This window comes from Solenopsis invicta, chromosome 3 (assembly GCF_016802725.1).
Source record: "Solenopsis invicta isolate M01_SB chromosome 3, UNIL_Sinv_3.0, whole genome shotgun sequence".
NCBI lineage: Eukaryota > Metazoa > Arthropoda > Insecta > Hymenoptera > Formicidae > Solenopsis > Solenopsis invicta.
Window position 1 is genome coordinate 18405950 of NC_052666.1, and position 13893 is coordinate 18419842.

Consider the following 13893-nt stretch of genomic DNA (forward strand, 5'->3'; position numbering starts at 1 on the left):
CCCGACCGCTGGTTTGCATCGCGCTTCCTTTTAAATCATAAGTAGCACGTTTTGTAATAGATGAAGGCGACCGTGTCCTTGCCGAAAGTTCTGCATTCCGTCTCGTAGTACACCTGACCCGGTCCGTATCTGCCGCCTCGCGGATACTTATCCAATCTCGACAGGCTCCTGCAGAGCCTGAGATAATCGTCGTCGTAAGACGACTCTTCCACCTCCCGACGATACCTGTTACGTCGATGATAATCGTTGTCGAGTCTCTCCGCTCGAATGCCATCCCCGCCGCGGCGGGTGGACGGCAGATACGCCGCGACATCGTCGAGTTCCAAATCCGTTAGATCCTGCAGGCTCTTCGGATACGCGCGCCGTCGTCGTCCGCCCTCCAGGGAGTCGCTCGCTTGATCCTCGAAGTTGATCGTCCTGCTGCGTCGCGGCAGGGTCGAGTAATACGACCTCTCGTCTCCGTCATGATTGATGCCGTTTCTTAGAATTGGCTTGGAGACACGCAGACCTCCCCTCGCGAGGTCCAGCTCGTCTCGTCTCCAGGTGCCCATCGCCGCCGCCGCCGCTGCCGCGTCGTAATCCGTTTCCGCGTACTCGCACCTCCTGGCGCGACGGGGCTCTATCTCCGTGAAACGACGTACGTAACTCGCGTCGGCTCGCGTTGAATCCCGGGAGGGATAAGTGCTGTTGGAGTACGCCACGCGTTTCTTATGACCATTCCTCCGCGGCCGCTCGTAATTACGATTCTCGTATTGACGATGACGATCCTCGCTCGTCGTTTCTCGATGCTCGGCGGCTCGCGAAGGAGGCTCTGCCGCGTTTCTGATGACGTCGCCGTTGATTCCGAACATATCGCGACGCGGCGTTTCGTCGACCGAGCGGCGGATCGGTAGCAGGCCGCGGGACTGCATGAAGCTCTCCACGTTCCTACCGATTCTGTTGGTCTTCTCGGCGAAGATGCCGCAGTAATCCGACAGCTTGCGATGAGCGACGCGCGCGGACGGCATCGCGATGCTGGAAGTCGCGATTGACGACGGATCCTGACGATAGAGTTCCCGCGGATCGTGCTCGTTCGGATAAGCACCCCCCGGCAAAGGCTTGTTCGCCTTCTCCAAGTTCGAGAGACCCCCCGTCAGCGAGGCCTTATACTACCGTGCCTGCGCATAATCCGGATTCATCTCGTCCAGCTGCTTGCCCTTGGTCTCAGGCACGCAGCAGACTACGAAGCATAGTCCGCAGACCGCCACCGCGGCGTAAAACCAAAATGCTCCATGCAGACCGAGGCTCTAAAATCAAAAATTAGACATTTTTTCTACTTAATTATTCATTTCCGAGGTAATAGAATTTAATAATTAATTAATATGAAAATATTATTGAATGAGTAAAATTTGATATTTAGACAAGTCACTTTTGAGCAAAATAATATCATAAAATAAAACGCAATTTTTTTTCATTATGAATTTTCTCGCTTAAAATCTTACTTCTTGTAATCTTAGCTTATAAAGTTCTAGTCTTAATAATTCCGGCAACTTTGCGTCTTAAGAAGAAAATGGAAAATCTGTTCACCTGCTGGAAGTCCATAAAGAGCTTGATCCCGAAAAACGCGCAAAAGTAGCTGAAGCTCGTGCTAATGCTGGAGCCAAGGCCGCGGTACTCCAGCGGAAATAGTTCGCCAATCAATAGCCAAGAGATTGGCGATATGCCCAGGGCGAGGGCGGTCGTGAATACGAGTACGCAGAGTAGCGGTATCCAGTCGTGCTGGCCCACCACCGCCGAGTCCACGTAACCCGGATTTTGCGTTTGCGACACGTAATACGCGTAGCTGCCGAAACCGGCGAGCGCCAGCGACATGAACACCGTGCTGGCTATCAAGAGTGGTAGTCTGCCGACTATGTCGATCAAAAATCCTGCGAGCGATACGATTTTGTTTAAATAACGCGCGCAGTATCTTTAAGGATGTATCGGACATACAGTTTCTTTAAAGTAAATAAAATTTGAAAATGCTTTAACATTTTAAATAAACTATATACATATGAAAGTTGTGTAAATAAGATTATTATACTTTTATAGCTTATTTACTTGTTATTAAAAATTAAATTATTTTTTACGATTTTAAGAAAAATCTCAATTTTTTGTGTAAATACTTTGAGTATTCAAAAAATGATTGATTTATACAAAATTTTATTGTGATTGTTTAGTTATTTTGTAAATAAATAAATTTTGCTTATTTTACAGAACTGATCTATGCATCGCAATGAAATTTTACATAAATCATTTTGAATATTTAAAACATTTAAATTAAAAAATTCAGATTTTTTCATTATTTTATTATTACATTTTCATTAAAGTATATGCTTACTTACTTTTTATTGAAATAATTTTTTATCGAAACCTAAAATCGACAAATTTGTGTCTACTACTTTCAAATGCAATGTAAAACTATGTGTAATTTTTTTCATAATTTTCTTAATATTTTGAGAACTGTCCTGTACATCCTTAATTTACTTCATTTACGGTATGATAACATTATTAATTATGGAATTTAAGCCAAGTATTATCGATATTACTTAATATTTTTTAAGATACCTGACAGTAAAGAGGCCAGTAGCTGTACAAATCCGATCGCTATGGTCGCTCCGTGAGGATTCATTCCGCCCAGGGTCTGACGAAAGATGAGTACCGCGTAGTAATTAAATGCATTCGCGCCAGAGAATCGCTGGAAGAACATTAGACCGCACGTGATAGCGATGGGCTTGTATAGTCTTGGTGTAAACATGCTGTTCTTGAAACTCAGCTCGTACTGCTTAGCCCTCGAAGCCAGAATATTCGTTTTGATGACCTGAAGGCAAACCGTTAATCATCGCGACTTTATAGCAATTATCGAACCTCGTTCGCACACTTATTCCTTGATTTACGCCGAGAACTCCAAAGAGAAAGAGATATATGAGAGGAACGCCTCTCTATTTTGAAAGTTATTCGTTTTTCATAAATTCTAAAAGTCACAAACCTGCAGTTCGTGTCTTATATCGACGTGTTCGCCGCGCAGCCACTGCAAACTATTGGCGGCCTCGTCATCTTTGCCGTTTAGCACGAGGTACGACGGTGTCTCGGGTATAAAGAGGGTCCCCAGAAAGAGCATCGACGGCGCTATGGCCACTAGTAGCGCGCTTTGCCGCCAATTCATATATGTGCCGGCTATGTACGATAGCAAGACGCCGACGTGACCGAGCACTTTCAGCATCGCCGACAAACACCCGCGGATGCCCGGCATCGAGATTTCCGATATGTACACCTATCGAAAGAAATTCGTTCATGCGTCGATCGAGCTCTCTAAATCGGAATCAGTGAAATCTTGCTCATTTACAGTGCTGTACTTATATAATCATCAGTTCACTGTCTTTCAATGATTCCGTTCAAGAGAGAGAGAGAGAGTCGGAATCAGTGTATTATCATTGAAAGGCAGTGCAAATATTACTCATTGATATTATTTTAAGTACACCACTGAAATCAGGCTGATCACTGTCTTTCAGTGAATAACACATTGATTCCTATTTAGAGAGAGAGTCAATTTAAGAATCAGTCGAATTTTCAATCTCTTTTTACCTGTGCCACCATGGTGATGACCGAACAGCAGAGTCCGCCGATAAAACTCGTGACGTACACCAATTCCACGCATGGCGCGACACCCGTTAAGACCCAGGCCGCTGCCAGGGGCAAGGATGTCATGCGTAAGGCCAACCGACGACCTCTCCGCATTATCCAGTCGCCGATCATGGCACCGAACCACGCGCCCAGCATAGACAGCGACGCGACCCACGAGGCTTCCTGTTGCGTAACCGAAAAAGCCAACCTGCCGGCAAACCGTAGGCGCAATTAGAATCGCGCGACGACATAATATTTATTGTCTGGACGCATAATCCAGAAAACGCTCTTAGCATATAGTCGAGTATTGTTCCCAGAGTGTGCACGTCCCCGGGGCAGACGTCAGGTGCAAACGTAATCGCTCTTGGCAACCGCGTTTCGGCTGTCAAGTATTATTTGCGCACAGCTTCCCAGTAGAGCTCGCATGCTGTCGTCGCACTAGACGCATCCCGGAATTAGCAACCAGGAACGTAACACTCGAATAAGCCACAGCGTGGATATAATTGTCCACGTCTGTCAACGTTTCAGATTGAAATCCGATATTATTGTACATGACAATTTTTTGTCCGTGCAACACGGAATATTTGAACGGTTGCTTTTTCTCATTTACATATAGGAAATGATCAAAATAATGATCAAAATAACATGGAAACTGCGCTACTTATTTTATTATTAAAAGATTGGCTCAGCATTTGTTTTAATACAGATTTTTTATACTTGTTTGAATTAATCACCAATGCAACGTTATGCCACTCTTCTAGTAGGCTAAGAGATATCGGAGGAACAAATTGTTTTTTTTTTACTTTGCTTTTAAAACTACTCACAATGACTTGATATTTAAATCAATTAAAATAATTTCGTGAAAATCGTTAAAGTTCTGAAGAATTTTAGAAAATAGTGTGAGAAACAAATTTCTTACTCCAGCATCGCTTATATAATCAACTTAAAGATGTTCTGTTGAAGAAATAGTACAACTTTCTATTGGTGACTATTCAAGCATGTTTTATTCCAAGCAAAGATAAAATCTATATTAAAGACAAACAGTTAGCTGAATCAATTATTAATAAAAATAATTATATACTTTCTAGATGTTGACATTATTTTGTTCATTCTCTCCATATAACATATTTAATTATTGTGCAAATTCTTACCACGTGTCATTGTTGGATGATTGATAAAGGTGGGGCGGTTGATTATCCAATATAGAGTCTAACGCGGGTGAGGTGTAACCCTTGGCCAATCCGGAGGAGAGAGTTCCCATAGATAGTGCCAGGGTCGCCAGTACCTATCCAGATAAACAGGCTTTGATGAACTCATCCGTGAAATGGTCTTTTTACGCTGACGCGAAAGAATTTATGCGGGAACGTGGTGTGTGTGTGTGTGTGCAACACACCGGTGCGAACGTCAACTTCATTTATTTTACGTCGGCGAGTGACTGAAATTTACGCCTGTGTAGTTCTTTTACCGCGTTCTTTGTCGACGCATACCGCTCTATAAAGATTATAGAGTCCGGCGGACGTCGCGTCGAAAGGAGTCGTGGCTCCCAACGTGATCCACGCTCACCACGTGGGATATTTCTATCTGCATGGAGCGCACGTTTCCAATTTAAAAGTATTTGTCTTGATCCGCATCTCTCGAAAATCTATCGGTATACAAACGCGCGAAAATCGGAGTCCTCTCTTTTGTCCTTTTTATCTCTCCGTCCTCCTATCGTCTCCTAATCGAGAAGCATTCTGAACAGTGGTGAGATTGTAACGCCAGGCATAAATCCGTCGATCGCGCGCCCATGATACTCCAGTAATACGTGCGTACGTATCGAAATATCCGGAGCGAATGCATCGCGTGTGCACTTGCGTTGCAACCGGCGAACAAATTGCTAGCCGCAAATTGAAAGCTGGGCTTGGCCCCTCTCGCGAGGAATACTAAACATTTCGCGCGGTCCCGCATTTATGTGCATGCATATGTATACGTCTGCAACAGATACACAGATTCAGTTTCAAAGTACCGCGACGGGTACGTACGTCGACGCTGTATTATACGCATCCTTCGCGCGGCGATCAACGCATCGTGAGTTTCTTGCGTGTGTACTCTCTATATCTATGCGGCCGCGCGGGCCCGCATCGCTTTTCTAAACAGCGCTATAATTTTGCGAGGGATAAACTCGCGCGAAGAAACGTTTTCGGAATGTGTGCGCGCAAAGTTCGCGAGATCGGAATTTTATAGAGATTTTCACCGCGCTCTGACAAGGACTTTATAGCGATGAGGCTAATCTAACGGCAACGTTTTTTTTTTCTTCCCACGAGTTTAGATTCGCTCTTTTCACCGACTCGTCAAATTTGAACGTCAAAGTAAGCTGTCCGCGCGTCTTATCTTTGTCACCGCATGCACGCTCAGCATCCGCGAATGAGGAGCGAGAATATCTGTGCCAGGTTTATCTGACTGCTCGTTTGTGCACAATAGCTATCTTTACGAGGTAACAACGTGCTCTTTTTGCGGTGCATGAATCTCTGAATCTGAATGCTGCAACTTATCTTATTGGTGTTACAATTTCAATCTTTTCTTCGACAGCGAGATTAGACTAAACGAATGAGATAACTATTACGAAACAATGTGAAACTATTTATTACTCATACAAATGTAAAGCTGAAATATTTCGTCATACTCGTTTGTTTACGTTACGAGAATGCATTGCGGTAAATCACGAGATATATTCGCCGTTCTCATATTCTCGATTTCTTGCGGCAATATTAAAAATTTCTGCTCCGAGTTTCTTCCCACAACTCTGGTTTCTTAATTTGTTTTATTATCTACTTATTTAGATGGCTTTATCATTTATCTTGCGCAAAACAACACGTTCTCGTCGCTCCATAAAGCCGCGCTATCCACGATAATCGTTGTAAAAATTCGCCGATATTTCGCATTAAACTTTGACCTTTCCCCAATGCAAATATACATAATTTATGGCGTAATGCGAGCAACGAAAGTGCCTCGGTAGTTCGGTTTTAATGCGCGATGACCCGTCGTAACTCATATTCGTGGCGAGCTGGACGACAAGCGTGTATTCGATAAGGAATTTCAAGCGGCGCCGCCGATCCCACATAAATTTGCATGCACTTTCAATTATCTCTCCCGCCATTAGGAGCAGCGAGCGTAAACGGACGGATTACGCGATTAGACGTGTCGCCATGTGCAACCTTTCTATCGTCTCACCGGAGAGGCGCAACTATATACCGTTGTCCTTCTTACGATAATAATGCGTAGGTCGCGCCAAGCGTTACTTTGCAATTTAGACCTTCCTCCCTTCGTCCATGTCCGTTGATTACGTGAAAATTATAATGCAATCTGAGATAACACACATAAATCCGCACGTTTAATTGGTACACGGTTATAAACTCTTGATCAGGGTTGTGTCGTGCACTTCGAGATTATTTACATCATGTTTACATGAATCTTTTTCATGCAGACACTACAAGCAATGTAAAGTAAATTGTAAATTAGATAATACAATAAAAAATAAACAAGATTGTTAATATACATATAGCTCTAGTATTGATAAAATAAAAAAATATCTAATGATAAAAAAACAGAATATATATTGTAATTTCTATTTCTGACGAAATCTGAATTTTTTATTCATAAATCATGAATTATTGTTTACATACATTGAGAGAACAAGACTATCTAAAAAAAAAAAATTTTATGTAACTTAAAAAATTATTTACTTAGTGGGTCCTAAAACCTTATTTATTCTCAGTCATATAAAAAATTTCTTAATTGAAATATTTATGTAAATAAAATAAAGAAATAATTTTTAATTAAATAATTTTTTCTTACAATTCTGAAAATATTTACTGTTTAGACTATTTTTATATTCAAGATAATCAGATTTTTTTAATCTAAGAAAACAATTTAATTAAGTTTAATAATATCAGCTTATTTGTAAAATTATTATAAAGATCAAAAATGTTGAAATACACAATTGTGTACTTAAAGTAATGTGTCTATTTATTTAAAAATAAATGTTTCTATGAACAGAACAAATGCTTGCATCAAAATATATGGTTTTAAGAAAATGTTTTTTTTTTATTAAAAAAATTTTTTTGTGCAGATGGCATGTGAAACACAGTTTACATAATTTACATTGTATTTAATATTTTACGTTTTACGTATAACCGTAAATTCTAATCTTAAGTTCTCTCAGAGGAAGAACAAATTTACGATTATATATATTCCCGCTTTCCATTCGATGCAATCGAGATTTGTAATCATGATAGTACGGTTAGATAATCGAGCTACAAGTTCGGTCGATCTGTCGCGAAAATTCGGACATTTGCATCGCAGTTAAATGCGAATTGCCGTACGCAGCACTTCGTAGATTCGTCATTATTAATCTTTTCGTTCCACCATGATTTTTAAATTTAAATATCATCGATTTTGGGAGGGGGGAGGGGGAGAAAGATGTCTTCGGAAACTTGAGCGAAACTTGGAGTAAACACGTCGGATCTGCCGTCAATCTTAATTATTCATATAATACGGTGTGCGCGAGCAACAACAGCGATAATGGACATGAGTTTACAAGAGCGCTCGCCCGAGTTGCCTTTCTTCGACTAATTATCGGGGTCGCGCGATGAATGGCGCATTCAAGAAAACGTTGAGTATGGTAACGAGCGCCGATACATTTCCCGTTTCTTAGCGCGGCGACGGAGAATTTGGAATATTAATTACGGTTTACGAGATGCCTCAGGGGTATACACGAGCCGCATTTATCTGCCGCCGCATTATCGCCCGCAATGCCGATGCAGGCGAACGGTTTCTATTAACGACACACACACACACACCCACACACACACACACACCCACACACACACACACACGCGAAGGATTTTAACGAGCTAAAAAGAAACACATAGGCTCGCGCGACGTATTTTCCTTTTAGAACGTAAGAAATTCGCGCTCCGAAACGCTTCTGGCGATATTATTTTTGGGCGTTCTTCCTCGCGTACCCTTGCTTTTGCTCTCTCTCTTCTCTCCCTCTCTCTCCGCCTCTTCTTTCTCACTCTCGGACACGACGTTAAAAGCTCGTTTGCATCGAGCCGTGCGAAATACTCGGAGCGATTCCGCAAGCGCGGGGGATGTGCGTCAGAGCGTCGGGTCGAAGTTAGCCGGGGGAGCCATTAGCTTAAAACTATTAGTCGACCGTGGGGTAAAGGCTAGAGAGAAAGGGAGAGGAAAAACGAGCTTTAAAAGTCGTCCCCCTCTGCTTATACGATTATGAGGATGGTTCGGTTCGGGCGTTGTGTTAAGTGCGCACCCGGGTGTACGACCGGCGCGGTCCTCCCAAAAGAAAGCCTCCACTCGTGCGCGATATCCATTTTAAACCGGACCACTCAATTACTCTCGGTGTGCTATCTTCGGTGTTTGCATATCAATATGGCCCCTTGCCAAGCAGAAAAAAAAAGAATTGTTGCGCACCGTTCCGCCCGATTATATTTAAGAAGACCGCGTCCTGCGAGCGCGCCGATGATGGCGAGAGAACGCAAATTGTCGAAAGAGATTCTCCGCCTTTGCCGAGTAAAAATACCTATAATCATTGTCAATTCAGTAGCTGCGAACTTTGAGAGAGAACGACGCACTGAAGCCTTCGCCGGATCGTTCTTTCGTTGCCATTCTTATGTCTCGTACAAATCTGTGAGATTCTATGCACGTCCCTAATCGCATGATAGTTAAGTGCAAACTATTCGAATTTGAGGTAAGATTTGATTCGATTCAGATTTGAATCTCTAGAAGGTATTTGTGCCGCGTAAAACCCACTTATTTTATTTTACATAAACTTTATGAAGATATTGAAATGAGAATAGAACGTTTATTTCAATCACTCACCAATATAAAATTATCTTCTATATAGAATATTTGTAAATAAACAAAAAAAGTTTTTAATTCTGACATTGTGGGTCTTATTAAATGTTCGTGTTTTTAATAAGGCCCGAATCAAAAATAAATTGAAAATAACAAAGGAATTAAACGCCATCTTCCAAATCGCTTTTAAAATAATTATTAATTACAAAAAAAAAACGAAATCCCTTAGGGTCTAATCTACTGTTAAATATCACAATTATCACATATATTGACAGTCATAAAATCATATTCAACATGACTTTGTATCATATAACCATTGAGAGAAGAATTATTAAATTTTAATAAATATTTATTTGAATAGTACTAATGAAATATTTAAATATTTAAATGTAAATATATGCATATTTATTTAATACAAAAATCACCTAATTTAATTTAATCATTTTTTTACAGAATAAATATTTATGTAATGTAAGTAAATATTTCATTAGTACTATTCGAGTAAATATTAAATTTATTAAAATTTATGATTTTTTTCTCTCAATGCAGTATTATTTTTCTTACAATGTAGACATGTTGTATCTGTACATTAATATCCAATCTAATAACAGTTATGTGGTTAATTAGAAGTTATACATCAACGATTTAATTCCATTCGATTCGGCGATTTAAAAAATCCCGATTCGCTCATCTGTACGCGATAGCTATCTAAATTTCATTTAATCGATAGAGAGATGATTTATGACTTGCATAAACTTAACGAATTAATAACACCCTCTCTTAATGATGATATATACTTGTGACATGTGGTGCGGCCTCGTCGCCGTCGACGTCATGTGTACCACGGAAGCCCTGGGCATTTTAAAATTGTCCTCGCCCTCGTCCGGTATCGTTGTTACCTGCAACAAAATGCAAATCACGATCAATATCATCAATAACTAGCATCGAATTGGTTTTTTTTTTTTTTTTCGTTTATTCTGGCGCGCGCGGGTATTTTTCTCGTTTCCCCGATCGTACCATTTTATACGCGTATGCATTTTATTCTATTCTATTTTAAAGGTTCTCTTTAAAGCTAGAATCGAAAGGAGTAATTCTCTTTTGGAGTAATTCCCTTTGTTTCCACTTCGATGAGGAAGTCCGACTGATATTTTCATCGGGGAAACTTTCTTTCCGCTGATAGCACTCTTTCCCGCCGCCTTCTCTCTCTCTCTCTCTTCCAGTCTACTGACCATAGAGTCATTAGCTGCCCTTTTGGGAACGGGAGTGGACCGTCAATCATTTGTATTATCTTAGCGACTCGGATGCGAGTCATCTCGGGCAATAGCCGAGCGGCTTAAGAGAGCGCTGCTTCTGTGAGAGCTGTCATCTTTGTTATCGCGTCAAGCCCGTTGGACCGGAGAACGAAAAGACGTCTACGAAGCTTAGGGCGCACTGAATACACGGAAGTGCGAGGCGGTACAGATACCATAGATACAATCGTGACACTACACACATTGTGTTTCAGTCGCTGGAATTATATGACTCACATTTTACGCGTTGATCGTTCGACGATGATCGCGGCCCGCATGTTGAGATGTATCGATCAAGTTGACGAGCGTAGAGACGTGGGAGTAAATGCGCGATAACCCGGGTTTACGCGTATCAGACGGCCGCTTTATTACGCTCGTTCGGATTTAACGATCGACGGCCGTTATTGTTCGAGGACCTTCATCAATATGGACGTCGACCTTAATACCGGCGAATTTCCTTTAGAGAACGCTCCCGAAGCGCTCGCGTAAAAAGCTCACCCTACAATTGCACCGTTTTCATTAAATAGCGTATAGCGAGAGATGCTCCATGTTTAAAGCTCTCTTACAACCTTTTTAACAAATTACGTACGATTAATCACCACGCGCGCGAACTCTGTTATATTAAATCGCTCGCTAAATTTAATTATGATTCCACGGTGCGGTTCAATTATACAGTAGTTTGATTATAGGCTGCGTATGAATATATTATATATTGGTGGTCGACTGCTACCGTAATACGCTCGACTAGCCTTGAAGCAGAAAATGCGGCGCCAGGCGTCAAGCAGTCGTTTAGATCAGGCCGCCCGTAAAATGATTCTATCTAAATCATCGTCAAGGACTCCCTCCATTAAGATGGGATCTCATATACTCGGCGTACCCTTCTCCATTGTTTATTTATGCGCACACCTGATGGCGGTGCCCGGGATCCGATTCCTCCGCTCTTCGAACTTACATAGAGGCTGTCATTGCTAGCAGCACGCGGCGTGTGTATTTAAGACGACATTAGATATCCAACGACACTCGAGGACTTTCCGATATCACGCAATCGCGTGAGTTATATCGAGAGCCGTTCCGTTCACGCCTTTCGTGATTTACGACGGAACTGGTTCTGCCTGACAAAATTTTACACGCCGTTTCAGCGAAATGCGCTCGCGCAAAGCTGTTCCACGACACCTAAGAAGACATATCTCTCTATGCATCTATTGGAAGAATTTATTCTTGATGCCAATACGCGAATATAAGCGAATGAAGTAACGCAAGTTTCAAGTTCCTAGATTTGTTACTTTTTCTTATAAGAAAAAAAAACAAATTAGTAATTGCGCTTAACTTTACGTACACAAAAAAATTGATATCAGAGCAACAATTGATTCTTTTCATATAGGGTCACTGCACCAGTCAATGAACAATTAAAAAGTTGAACCAGTTAATAAACTTATAAATGAAATTTTTATATAATTATATTTTTTTTAATAAAAAATGTTACTTTAATAAAATTTTTATGAAAATTAGATCATAAAAAATACAATTAATTTGCAATTTATTATTTTGAAGTCTTATTATTTTTATACTTTTCTGAAATAGTCATTCACACTGGTGATTGTTCAGCGACTTAAGTGATTCTCTAAGCAAGAATTTAAATTCTTGAAAGAATTTATTATCTTAAACATACATAATTTGCTTATGTATAATATGAAGAAAGTTTATTTCTTGACGTCTTTTTGAAAACAATTATAATCTTAAATATAATTTGCTTACATGAAGTAACAAAATTTCTCCATGTGAGCAAGTTACGTTTAAATGTTAAGGATTATAAATTCTTTTAAGATTTGATATTCTTACTTATGAAACAATGAATTGTTGATTTGATGCCAACTTTTTTTTCTGCGTAATAGGAATTTTTTTTCCACTACTGCTGACGTTCTCGTAAATTGCGAAGATGTTTCAAATATTCTCTGACGAGCACATAATCGTTTTAGTTGGCGTCAAGCGACGATGCGAGCTAATAACGGAGTACATCAGCGAAAATCAATAAGGAAGCATAAGGCGACGGCGAACGACGCGAATGTTTCCCACTTAATATACGAGCCTCTTGATTATTCATCCAAGTTACCGGTCCGAAAAGTTTTTGCGGTTTCTTTTTACCCTCGCCGTCAAATCCACGATTAGTCTATTTCGCTTTGTTCCTCTCCCTTTCTTTTCCATCGCTTTTCTCTGGCTCGCGCTATCTCCCTCCCGCTCGAGGCAAGCATCGCCAGGCGTGTGACGAATGAGTTAGCCGATTTTCAATAATCGACAAGATGGCAGATAAGTCTCGTAGAACCTAGCAAATGCGATTTCTCACGTTTCCTTCCTCCGTCTAGATTCCATTCGCGGATTTATTTCCCCGAGTGTGCGGCGCTGTGGGCATCCCCCGGCAAATCGTGTCGCAAAATCAATATCTCGAGATACGCTAGGGAATTCCATGAGGACGATCACGTCGGAATAGAGTTTGCAGATAGTTCGCGAGCTGTGCGGTGTGTAACACTAACTTCCGCCCCATTCGTATCATCGTGAAAAACGTGTCGCACGAGGGAATAAGAATGGAGGAACGGAAGTCTTTCCTTCGTACGGAAAAAACCGTGCAAATAATGATTATCGCGCGCAACGAAACGTGTTGTGAAACGCGAGATTTCTCTTGTGCGAACAATATAACTTGGCATAACAATAATGACAGCCGAACATAGTTTACGTCATATATTTTCGTCGTTACGTTTCGGAATGGTAATACGATATTCCATGGAATATCGGAATATCGATAAAAACGGGCACGAGAGAGTCGCGAGCGTCGGCCCCGCAATTTATCTTTCCAAAGCGGAGCGGCGTAAAAACGTCGTTAAAACGCGCTTCGTACTATAAATTTCGCTTTGACCGCCCTTTTTCTTTGTAAATGCAGGACCAAAGATAACGAGAGTAAAACGGGCCTTTTTCCATAGCCATCGCTGCGCGGCTAATTGAACGGTGAACGCGCCGGCCCGGTGAAAGCACGCCGTCGCGCCAAGCGGGGCGAAAATATTTTGTACACGCGCGTTGCCGAATTTATAATTCAAAACGTCGCATTTACCTCGCC

At 41.3% G+C, this 13893-nt stretch overlaps 2 protein-coding genes across 3 annotated transcripts in view; one reads left to right on the forward strand and one right to left on the reverse strand.

Moving 5' to 3' along the window:
- The window catches only part of LOC105194436 (mediator of RNA polymerase II transcription subunit 20), a 97803-nt gene that overhangs the window by 7416 nt on the left and 76494 nt on the right, over window positions 1-13893 (forward strand). The gene's annotated exons all lie outside the window — the stretch shown is intronic.
- The window catches only part of LOC105193037 (facilitated trehalose transporter Tret1-2 homolog), a 71185-nt gene continuing 58415 nt past the window's right edge, over window positions 1124-13893 (reverse strand). For both annotated transcript variants that reach the window (XM_026139022.2, XM_011157358.3), the window contains 7 exons: window positions 10296-10397; window positions 4794-4927; window positions 3604-3850; window positions 3008-3292; window positions 2587-2839; window positions 1567-1907; window positions 1124-1286 (listed from right to left, as the gene is read on the reverse strand). In XM_026139022.2, the coding sequence (XP_025994807.1) occupies window positions 1149-1286; window positions 1567-1907; window positions 2587-2839; window positions 3008-3292; window positions 3604-3850; window positions 4794-4927; window positions 10296-10397 (1500 nt within the window). In that variant the 3' untranslated portion in view covers window positions 1124-1148. The remainder of the gene's footprint in view (window positions 1287-1566; window positions 1908-2586; window positions 2840-3007; window positions 3293-3603; window positions 3851-4793; window positions 4928-10295; window positions 10398-13893) is intronic.